An 11,620-nucleotide genomic window follows, 5' to 3' on the forward strand; every position below is an offset into this window, starting at 1 on the left:
CATTGATATAGGACTAGTTCCTCCCTCCCTCCCCACTTCCTTCCTTTCATTGAAAGTGTCCACTGGTAGACCCAGCTGCTGAGTTTCACCTGCTGCTGAAAGTGCCCTGTTCATGTTCTGAGGCTACTTCAGAAGTATAACCATGCCACAAAATTCTATCCCACCATGGAGTGGGCTCCATGCCCTGGAAACCTTACCACCCAGGCATAATATATGTATACATTATTATTATTATTATTATTATTATTATTATTATTATTATTATTATTATCAGTAGTAGTATTTATTAATATAACACTTCATAACAAAAATGGGTTTCTAAGTGCTACCTACTCAGAAACCCTGAGATGGGGAACCCAGGTCTGTATGGCACAATAAGCCATCCCTTTCCCAATTTCAAGTACCCAAATATGCCAAGAATGGCTGGCTAAAGCTTTGGGTTTTAGGAGAATGCTGGAGAACTGTCATCTGCTGAGGTGATCAAGGCTTTTGGTTGTCTGTTTTTCTTTTGTAAGGAAAGAGAAGCTCGTGTTTTCGTCGCTCCTTTTTATTAAAATGGGTGAAAAGAACAGGCCCCCATTTTAACATAAGATAAGGGAGTGGCACCCTGATGAAGGCTAGTTCTTGCCACAGGGGAAAGTGTTGCTAAATTTCTTGCAAAAGCAATTGGCATTGAAGAAGCGGCAGTAGCAGGTGGCACATGGATCACAGCAGGGGAGCTTGTGCCCAAGGCAAGATTCCTGCAAGCGGACACATCTTCGAGGGGAACGCTCTTCCCTTCCCTGGGTCTGCAGGGCTGTCAGCAACATCTGCAAAGAGAGCAACGGGAAGGAATGAAGAGATCAGAGGTGCTTGGCAAGAACCACTTCTGCTGCCCTGAAGATGCACATTTGAAAAGAAAAACACACACATCCACCTATTTATGGCTTGGGTCTAGGCTGCACAGAAAGCAACCTGGCAGCAACCCGTTGGCCACAGTATATTAATCCAAACCTTGCTTTCCCATATATTGGTCAACAGCCTACCTGACGAAGACTCTGACTGATTGCTCTTCCTCCAGGTTTTGACTTAGAATACATGTATGACTATAAAACAAGTTATGACAACCTCAGCCTGCTCCTACTTGGAAGGAGCTTCTGGATCCATACATTTCAGGAGGATGGGGAAATGCCACCTCATTGGCTTGGTCCACCTGGAGTTGTTTGTTCTACTGGTATCATTATGGGATGTTTTCTGATCATGACATTGATCTAGCACAAATTGGGAAGGTTGACCAGTGTAAGGAAGAGGGGTGGATTATCCAGAGCTGCAGGATGCAATTGTACCAAATGTTCCTTTTGGAGGAAGGGCAGAGGATACTTTTAATAATAAATAAACTCTTCATCCTATGGCGTTGGTGGAGGACCCATAGCTCCATCACACACACCTTGCACAGGTAAGGTCCCAGATTCAATCATTTGGGATCTGGGATGCTTCTCTCTTGCAGAATGACTGCTAATGTGACTGCATGATCCTGGGCAAGATGGAGCGATGCCTTACTCAGTGTAGGGACACTTCTGATGTGCAAGCACAGTCAGGGAGCTTGTGGGAGGGTTTCAGTTACCTGCTGTGGCTCCATTGCGTTTGCTTCTAGCACAAGGTCATCTTGGGCAATTGGCATCTCCAGAGCAGCCAGGTGTTCAAAATCTGTGAAAGAAAAACAAAGGTGTAGAAGCTCCTTCACTGCCTTCCCGAAGCTGCTGTTCACAACTTCTGATCTATTCTCCCCAGAGGTGTCTAATTGGAGCCCATGTAAATGTCTTTTCAGCCATGACCAAAAACCCAAGCCTTTTAAATAATAATTTAGCTAATAAGATTGTTTTGCCTTTGGTGATTTGTTAAATTTTGTGTTCTTTGAGTGCTATTCAACTAAATTTTCCTCTGTAAAACTAGTGAACATGACTAAATTAGGTCCATTGATTTCAGTACATCTACTCTTGAGTAAAACTTAGCTGAGTACCACCACCCTTTGCCTCTTTTGCTCTTATCTGGCCTTGTCTTAATACTTCATTTAATGTCATTGTTATTGCTGTGGTGCATTGTTATTCCGTGAGCTGCCCAGATAACTTTTTGTTAGAGGGTGATTTATAAAATAATTAACTACGTGCATGAGATCAGTTGTGAATCTGGGTTTGCTTGATGGGTAAAGAGCCTGTCCACGAGAGCTCTTGGCATCTGTGGCTGGGCACAGCCTCCTTCCCTATACTGTACTCTCCCGCTGCTGGCTTGGGAAGCTACCATTAGCTAGAATCGACACTGTCCTGTAGTTTCCTGAGAAATACTGTGTTTCCCTCCGAAACAGCTTTGATCCATATGAAGACACTTGCACCCCTGTCTTCCCACCTGTGTGGACAGACAGCCGGCAACTTGTACAGTGCTGCCTCGCAAGACGAAAAGAATCCGTTCTGTGATTCTCTTCGTCTAGCGGTTTTTTCGTCTTGCGAAGCAAGCCCATTGACGGATTAGCGGATTAGCGCTATTAGCGGCTTTTAGCGGCTTATCAGCTTATCGGATCAGCTGATAAGCGGCTTAGCGGCTTAGGAAAAGGGGGGGGAGGAAAAAAACCCCGCAGGAACTCGCAAGACATTTTCGTCTTGCGAAGCAAGCCCAGAGGAGATTCGTTTTGCGAAGCACCTCCAAAACGGAAAACTCTTTCGTCTAGCGAGTTTTCCGTCTTGCGAGGCATTCGTCTTGCGGGGCACCATGTATAATGATGCACAGATGCTATTTGAAATGCAGGGGGTGGGGTTGAGGGTGGAATGACCTTACTGGGTTTGAAGCTGGTACGTAACATGAACACAGTGTTACTCACAAGCAGAGGGCTTGCAATACACGCTGCCTTAATCCAGGAACTCAAAAGTGTCAGGCCAAAGGAAACCACCCAGCGAAGGGGAAAGCACTCTGAGTTTCCCACACTCGGAAGACAAGAGGGTTTTCTTGCCCAGGGCCCCTCAACTACATTAGAGCTGTGTTGCATGTACAAAGGCTGCAGAGACAGGCAGAGGGGAAAGGAGAGAAACTGACCTGGGGGTCCCTCTTTGATCACCTGCAGAAGCCCTGGGTAGCTGGAGCGGCCTTCTTCGTCCAGCATGGAGGGGCCCCGCTCGGCCAGACGGCGGCTGTGGTTGGGGTTAGAGGCCAGGGTGGTGGGGATTTCTTGCAGGAGTCCTAAGGACAGCAGCAGGATCCTCAACATGGTCTCCCTGGATAACCAAGCAAGAAACAAGTGGTGGTGGGGAGGGAGAGGGCTGAGATGCTGGGCTGAGAGGTGGCCTAAATTGGGAATAACACAGGTGACGGCAAAGACCACCAACCTTTCTGGGGGGGCGTTCCATATCACACAAACCACACCATGCACACTGTATCCCCTTCCCCCCGCTCCCCAGCTTGTAGAGCTGGGCTCCCTCACAGGCTTTTCTGAAAGAGACCAAAGAGAGACCTTGCAAGGAGTTTGTCTATCCAGACTGAGAGCACCCCAGGACAGTCATCTCGAGGCTTGAAGCCCCTGCTGCATTCCGCTTCCCTTCCCTCAAAGCAATCAAGCCAGCTGCCTGCCCATCATCTTCTCCTCTTCCTTCTTTGCTCAGAGCAATCTCCCCAATTAACCCTCATAACAATCCTGTGAAGTAGGTTAGGCTGAGAGGGCAGACAGCTTGGCAAGTTCTGTGGCTAAGTGGGGATGTAAGGGAAGCTTGGTTTCCTCTATCAAGGGCAGCATTCAGGCACCCGCAAACCTTTGGAGCAGCTCAGTACAGAGATGTCTTCTTGAAATGGGTACACGGCGGACAAAGCCCTGTGGAAATACCCAAGCCCCCTGCAGACCCCAAAGGATAAGGTGTGCAGCAGCTGCTCCTCTTCCATGGCTCCCTTCCACTGCCCCCACCAAAGGGCTGCTCTGCTTAATGGGAGATGAACATACCACTTTCTTTGTGCAAAGCAACAAGTGCACACACACACACACACACACACACACACACACACACACACACACACATTCTCTGGGCCCTATCCTGTGGAATGTGCTGCTCAGCACATTTCACACTCAGTGAGTGGGAGAGGCAGAAAGTTACTGTACCTGACTCTTGCCGTCCGTCCGTCCGTTATCCTGATCGAGTGCTGTGGCTCTGCGGAGCTGCAAGTTGGCTAAGGGCTTTTATTAATCACACACGTAATTAATTGACTGGACCACATGACTGCAAACTAATGGGTGGGTGGGCTTCTGTGGAAGCATCACTTTGTGCATCTTCCTGCACGACTGAATTTTGTTGCTTCATAAGAAGATAAGAGCCTCAAAGCTGGATCAGGCCAAGCGGCTCATGCGGTTTGTAGCAACTGAAAGCATTACTGCCTCTGCCCATGGAGGCAGGCAAAACCATCATGGCTAGTAGCCATTGATAGCCTTATCTTCCTACATGAATTTGTCGACTTCTCTTCTAAAGCCATCCAAGTTGGTGGGCATCATTACATCCTGTGGGAGTGAGTTCCACGGGTGAACTGCTTTCTTTTATCTATTCTTAATCTTCCAACATTCAGCTTCATTGGATGGTTATGAGTTCTGTTGTTGATGATGATGATGATGTTTTCTCTAGCTAATTTCTCCACACCAGGCATAATTTTACACATTTCTGTCATGTCTCCTTTTACTTGCCATTTCTCTAAACCCCAAAGTCTCAAATGCTACAACATTTGTTCATAAGACTGTTGCTCTATCCTGTTGAACATTTTGGCTGCCTTTTCTGAACCTGTTCCAGCTCAACAGTATCCTTTTTGAGGTGAGGTGACCAGAACTACACACAGTATTTCAAATGTAGATTACACCCTTGATTATGATATTGGCAGTTTTATTTTCAATTCCTTTCCTAATGATCCCTAGCATGGAATTAGTCTTTTTCCACAGCTGCTGCACACTGGCTCAGCATATTTATCAAGATATCTAATATGATGCCAATGTCTTGTTCCTGGCCAGTCACTGCCAGTTCAGATCCCATGAGAGTTCATATGACATTATTATGATCCCAACATGCATGGTTTTAACTTGTTTACATTTAATTGCATTTGCCATTTTACTGCCTATTCACTCCATTTGGAGAGGTCTTTTTGGAACTCTTCACAATTTCTTTTTCTTTTAACGACACTGAACAATTTAGTATCATCAGCAAATTTGGCCACCTCACTGCTAACCCCTAATTCTAGATTGTTTATAAACAAGTGAAAAAACACAGGTCACAATATCAATCTTTGGAGGACTCCATTTCCTACATCTCTTCATTCAGAGTACTGTTCTTTTATTTCTACTCTCTGCATCGTGGCACTTTACCAATTCCTGATCCATAAGAGGAACTTTCGCCTTCCTTAGGGATCCAGCACCGTTCCCCTCTGAGTGGCACATACAACCAAGTTGATCTTTGAGAGCCCAGACCAGCTTTGTGTATCTGATTGGGGTGCCCATATTAAATATTTAAAATATTGGGGGCCATCCATCAGGGAGCAGAGGTCACCTCCTCACAAGGTCTGTGCAGCAGATATCTTAAACCTCTTCAGACCCAAGACCCACTTTTAACCCAAACATACATTTAGGGATCAATTATTTTACCATATGTCTGCTCCTGTTGCAACCCACCTTGGATCAGGTCACAACCCACTTGTGGGTCCTGACCTACCAGTTGAAGACCAGCGCTGCAGAGCTTTAAGGAAATAAAATTATACAAATAAAGCAAGTCTAAAGCACAATGCGGACAGGAGGGAAATTTAGGCTTTCACACAGCCCCGAACCCTATTTTTGGTTACCGCAGGCTGCAAAAATAGCATTGCTTCTTTGCTTAAAACTTTGGAAACTACAAACAAGTTTTGAGCTCCACTTTTAAGTATGGAGGTCTGGCTGGAAGAAACACTGTCCCTATCGGGCCAGAGCGTCTCCGAGATCTGGCGTTTAACATTAAGGACTATCAAAAAAACCGGCAGAGAGGAACTGAGAGAGAATTAAGAGCCTCGGACATGAGATCTCCAGGCTGATAGTAGATTAAGACTGATGGACATTTGTTGGGGATTGAAACCGGGAAAGGGGATGGGGTGGGGTTTGGGGATCCAAAGGGTGTATAATTATAACCTGTCTTTTTTCTTTTTATTCTGTTTTGTCATTAATATGAAAAGTGGGGAATTCGTGGAAGGGAATTTGGGTCGACTTTAGGAAAAGGAGTTAAGAATGAGCACTGATGTATAAACTTTGACGTTGTAAAACTGGTTTTTTAAATTGAAAAAAAGGTTAAAAAATTGGGGATAAGAACTTGCTGAATTAACAATTTGAATTGGAATATAAGTAGGGGAGGTGTGGGAAAGCCAGGGAAATATGTTACAGAAAATAAGGATCGTAAACTGTATATGTTTTTTTTTTGTTTTTTTGTTTTTTGTTTTTTTTTAATGGAAAATTCTCAATAAATATCTATTTACAAAAAAAAAAAAAAACTTTGGAAACTACTATTATACCTGATCATCCCCTCTTCATATTCCAGGAAACTGCCAAAGCCTTGAAAAAACCCTCTCCTCACCCCCCCCGCCCCCACCCCAGCAACAACTATAGCCCTGCTTTGTGCCCCCCCCATGCCCAATGTCCCCTGAGGACACCCCTGTTTTCTAAAGCTCATTAATGATTGTTTGTGCAGAAAGGAGAATCAAAACTGCACTTCCAATTAACTGAAAGCAGAGATGTTGTACTGAAAGCAGAGATGTTGTGTGTACTTTTGTAACCCAATAAAATCTTTAATAAAAACATTTAAAAAAGAAATAAAAGTAACTAACTGACCAATTACATTACAGATAACTCAGTTCTGCCCCTCCCTCAGCATAAAGAGTGCCCCCCCCCTTAAAATAAATCATGGCTATGCCCATGTCCCATAATGACAAATAAAGGCAGGAACATACGCACTGCTGCAAAACATTTATAGCTCCTCTGTATTAATGATTGTTTGTCTGAGAGGAAGAAGAGGATTCTGGGAAGAGATTAATGCCCTAATGAAGGAGGCAGCCCCAAACTGCCTTGAAAGCTTTTCAATCTGCAGAAGAAATGCCTGGCTGATGTGTGTCCCCCAACATTCAATAAAGGGATAACAACACAACCATTTCCAGGAAGCGAGGGGCCCACAGTAGGAAGAACACACGGTCAACAGAGCCTGCTCTCTCCCCCCCCCCCAATACAAGGGGCTGAAGGAGGTTCTCCTTCCAGATCAGTGTTCAGAGGTGGTGTGGTGTCCAGGGAAACAGCCTGAGTTCCTCAGCATCCTCTGAATACAGCTGCAACCACTGAGGTTTATGCACAGCCCAGCAAACAACAGACTATTCTGCATTCAGGGCTTTTGTGTGAAGGTGAGAGGGAGCCTTACTGTAAGGGAGGCAGAGTTGCTCAGATAGGAGGCTGCTCTATCCAGCACTGCGAACATCTCCTGCACACAAAAGTCAAATTGACAATGAACGGGAGGCCAATAACATTCCTCATGAGGTGTGTGTCTGGGGAGGACCGACCTTTAGATTTTTATATCAGGAACCAAAATATCTCTGGGCCAGTTCTGTTTGCGAGCCACTGTTTTCAGCCAGTAACCAGCCAAAGGGCAAAGAGGATTCTGGGAAGTTATTAGCATCATAGTGCAGGCAGCAGCTTCCTTTACGGCCCCCACCCCAACTGCTTTGAAAGCTTTTTAATCTGCAGGGGAAACCTCAGGCGTATGTTTTGCCCATGATGTGAAGGCGCTAAATGAAATCTCCTCTGTTCTGTACAGCCAATTCCAGGAAAGGATGAGCCCCAAATAGCAACAAAAGTGACTGACAAAGTGGTCAACAAAGCATGTTTTTCTGAAAACAGGAGAGCGTAAGGGGGAGTCAGGGGACAAACACAAACTCCCTCTTTCCATGGGGAGGGGAAAGGCGCCAATCAAAGTTTTTCCGCAATGCAGAAGGAGGCACTTGTGCCTGCCCTTCCTGCCTTGGCCTTTGATCCATTCATCCCAGTGGTTCTTGTTGCCAAGGAGAGTCCTAGTTTGGGGGTATCTTCATGGCCCCTCCGACCCATTTGGGGTCATGCTTCATGAAAATGATATTAGCACGAACTGCCAAACAGGGTGTCTTTCATAGCCTGGATCCATGCCTGGAAGCTTAAATCTACAAGTGGGCAAAGGTCGCAGGTGGCTTCTCTTGCAACTGCCCTGAGGGTGCCTGTCCTGCAGGACTCAGTGGGCCTGGCAGAATGGCAGCCTGGGCACCTGGGACAGAAGAAACTGTCACCACACCTGCAGAAACTCCACATCAACTCTGATCAGGGGGAAATTTATTTATGAGTGTGTTTAAGGCCTTCACTACACACACACACCAAAAATCAATACCTATAATAAAATAGCAACTCAGCAAAACCAGCCTTATTTCTCCTGGCAGAGTGCTTGGAGTGCTGGAGATGGATGTGTTGTAATACCTCCCTAAGAGTCAGGCTGTACTCCTGGAGCAGCTCCATGAGGCACACTCTGGCTTGAGGCAGCAGCTCCAAGTTACCTGTTGTGGCTCAGAGCAGATGGTGCTCTGCCTGGGCACCCAGAGAGCAATCTTCGTGAATGAGGGTGCTGTATGTGTAGCAAGTGTATGTAGGCAGGTATCCATTTGCCATGACCACCCCTGACATGATGTGGCTGAGGGGCAGCAGACCATTGTAGTCCCTCAGGCCCCCCAAAAGTTGCTTGCCCTTATTTAGAGGGAGAGAACCGGAAGGAAGGGCCCTTCAGTGGGGTGGGGAGCTGTTATGTACCAAGCTTGAATCCCAGAACAATAGGCAAGTAGGATCCTAGAATGCAACAACTGATTGGCTTGCAGGAAAAGACCAATCAGGCTCCAGGAGGGAAGCAGAATCAGCCAATCAGACGGGACTCATTGTGTAAACAATGTATATAAAAGCCTTTTGGGGTTTGGGGAGCAATTCAATCACTGTTTTACAAGCTGCAATAAAGAGCATGAAATCACTACAGGACTCCGAGTATATTTCAGGAGCACTTGGTTTTTTCTGCCTTGGGAACATTGGGGCAAATGAAGCTACCTCAGTAGACTGAGGAAATGACCCAGAAGGCAGGAAGTGCAGGCAGAATGTATGAGAGAGAGAGAGAGATGACAAATAAAACTATATGCAGGAGGAAGAAGAGGGGCTCAGCAGTTGATACAAGCTGCAGAAGATCCCTCTAAATCCTCTTTTGTTGCTCTCACCCACCCCTGCCGGAAAGAAGTTTTGCCAGGGGTTCAGTCTAGAGCAGTAGTAGGAACCACATTTTGTTTAGTTCTCCTGCACAATTCTTCCTTACAGAACAAGTTGCAACTGCTTTTTCTAATGAACATTTATTTTATTCACTCTTACTGGGCGGAAAATGTGGCAAAGTTAACCTGAGGAGCCAATATGAGTTGGTCAGCTCTCTGTGCCAGACATCACAATCCCCTCCCTGCATCCTCTTGTACCTTTGGCAGTGCTGAGTTGTGCTGCCCAGGCAAAGAAGCACCAGGGTTGCAAGGTGCTAGGCTGTCGTGGACTGGCTGGATGCAGATGAGTGGTAGGAGGCACCAGCTGGGGAACCCCCAAGGGAACCCCTAGGGCAGGGGTCAGCACCCTTTTCCAGCCGTGGGCCAGTCCACCATCCCTCAGACCATGTGGTGGGCTGGACTATATTTTTTTTTGGGGGGGGGGAATGAACAAATTCCTATGCCCCACAAATAACCCAGAGATGCATTTTAAATAAAAGCACACATTCTACTCATGTAAAAACCACGCCGATTCCCAGACCATCCACGGACCGGGTTGAGAAGGCAATCCAGCCCACGGGCCTTAGGTTGCCTACCCCTGCCCTAGGGGGAGAAGGCCAGAGCCAGGGGATTAGTGGCAGGTTGATGATTAGTGACCAGAGGAAGGAGCAGACGGGGAGCAGGAGGTGTCAGAAGCTGAAGAGGCAACAGGGTTTAGTGAGCAGGAGGAAGAAGCTGTGGCAGAGAGCAGTCCTGATTCAGAGGCTAGAGAGGAGGAGGGCCAGGAGATGGAGATGAGGCAGGCTGCTGAAGAGTCCAGGGAATCTCCCCCTCCTGCTACCGGCTCCCCTCTCCCCGGGTATCCCAGAACACACAGAGAAATGAAGAGGGCAGAGGAGAAATTGGTTGCGTGCAGACGCAGCCTCCAAATGCTTAGGAAATACCCTGGAGAGGAAGGGACTTAGGCAGCTGTAGGAAAGCGGGGACCTTCAGTCCTCACAACTGCCTCATTGGAGCAAGACCTACTGGGAAGAGTTGCTGGGATCACAAGGCCTGCACTGCTTTGGGTTCTTTGAATAAAGAGTTAACTTCACTGCCACCATTTTTTTTTTAATTGCTGACCCACATAGGCTGGCCTTTGAAGAAGACTGAGAGCTTTGAGAGAAGACAGGGGCCAGGGAAAGCTCAGCTGTTGGGTTCAGGGCATGTGATAACCACAACCAGCACTTCTCTGTGTGCACCATCTCCATCTGTCAGGCTCCTGCCCCCTGTCTCCTGTGCTTGCTCCTGCATTTTGCACATATTTAGTACCTGAGATTTTTGAACTGCCTTGAAAGGCAGTCCTACCCCAAGAATATTGCAGCAGTCAATCAAGTGAAGTCACAAAACAGTGGGTGAGGGTGATGTTTCTTTGTTGAGTTGCATTTGTTGAGTTGCATTTGCCCCAGAAAAGTTGAAAACCAATCACAACCATCAAAAATTACAAGTAATACAGCTGGAAAATGCTCCCATGGAATCCAAAACACATATTAAAAAGTATAACAACTAACTACACACAAATTCATCTGATCTCTAGTCTATGGAGAGCTAAAATGGTATCATAAAAGCTAAAACCACAAGACAGAGACATGATAAAAGCAGAAGCAAAACGCCACTATCAGCTTTGCACAAAGCTTACTGAAAATGTGAAAGAATTCCCTGGGTGGACAGAAAAGTCTTGCCAGGTGCCAAAAAAGCCACCAGCAGAAGCACCAAAAGCCTCCTTAGGGAAAACGTTCCATCACAGGGGTGGGGGCTAATGCTGAGAAGAGCCTCCTCCCTCCCTCCCAGCCCCTCTCCTCTGCACTTCAGATTGAGGTGCACTTGGAGGAGGCACTGTTGAGGATCTTGGGGCTTGATGGGAAGCAATGGGTGTTTTTTTCAACACCAAGGCCTGCAGCCAGGATACTTGTGAGGTCCTCATGCTCCAGGGTATATCAAGTCAGGCGTAACTGATTATATATAGAAAGGCAGGTGCTATAATTCTGCTCCTCCAGGGCATACCACATATCACCAAGAGGTGGTCTAGCTTGTTCCAGATCATAGAAGCTAACCAAACCATCTTTGTTTTGGTTTTATGTGGCCTCAGTTTATATTATGTCATATTCATATCTCTGTTTTCATATGATTGTGAATTGATAGCACATTTGTCACATATTTTGCGCGCTGCAGGCTGAGAAGCTCTGAGGCAGCCCAACCCTCTCCAAACCTAGAGGGTTCCCAAGTTTAACTTAATGTAGTGGACGGATCCTGCCCACCTCCCTCTCTGCATTCATAACAGTTT

General features: G+C 46.4%; 1 protein-coding gene across 6 annotated transcripts; it reads right to left on the reverse strand.

Annotated features, from left to right (window-relative positions):
* Positions 1 to 529: 529 nt before the first annotated feature.
* Positions 530 to 9,850, reverse strand: AGRP (agouti related neuropeptide). 6 transcript variants are annotated; one of them, XM_081203432.1, is made up of 4 exons: positions 7,555 to 9,850; positions 3,064 to 3,242; positions 1,604 to 1,686; positions 530 to 809 (listed from the first exon to the last, which is right to left on the reverse strand). In XM_081203432.1, exons 2-4 carry the CDS (start codon positions 3,233 to 3,235, stop codon positions 618 to 620), a joined length of 447 nt encoding a protein of 148 aa, XP_081059558.1. In that variant the 5' UTR covers positions 3,236 to 3,242; positions 7,555 to 9,850; the 3' UTR covers positions 530 to 617. The 6 variants fall into 6 exon arrangements, with proteins under 6 accessions (XP_081059558.1, XP_081059559.1, XP_081059554.1 ...); XM_081203433.1 differs by having other exon boundaries at positions 8,758 to 9,849; XM_081203428.1 differs by having other exon boundaries at positions 7,416 to 9,849.
* Positions 9,851 to 11,620: the final 1,770 nt, after the last annotated feature.

This window comes from Podarcis bocagei (genome assembly GCF_964188305.1).
Source record: "Podarcis bocagei genome assembly, chromosome: 7".
Taxonomy (NCBI): Eukaryota; Metazoa; Chordata; class Lepidosauria; order Squamata; family Lacertidae; genus Podarcis; species Podarcis bocagei.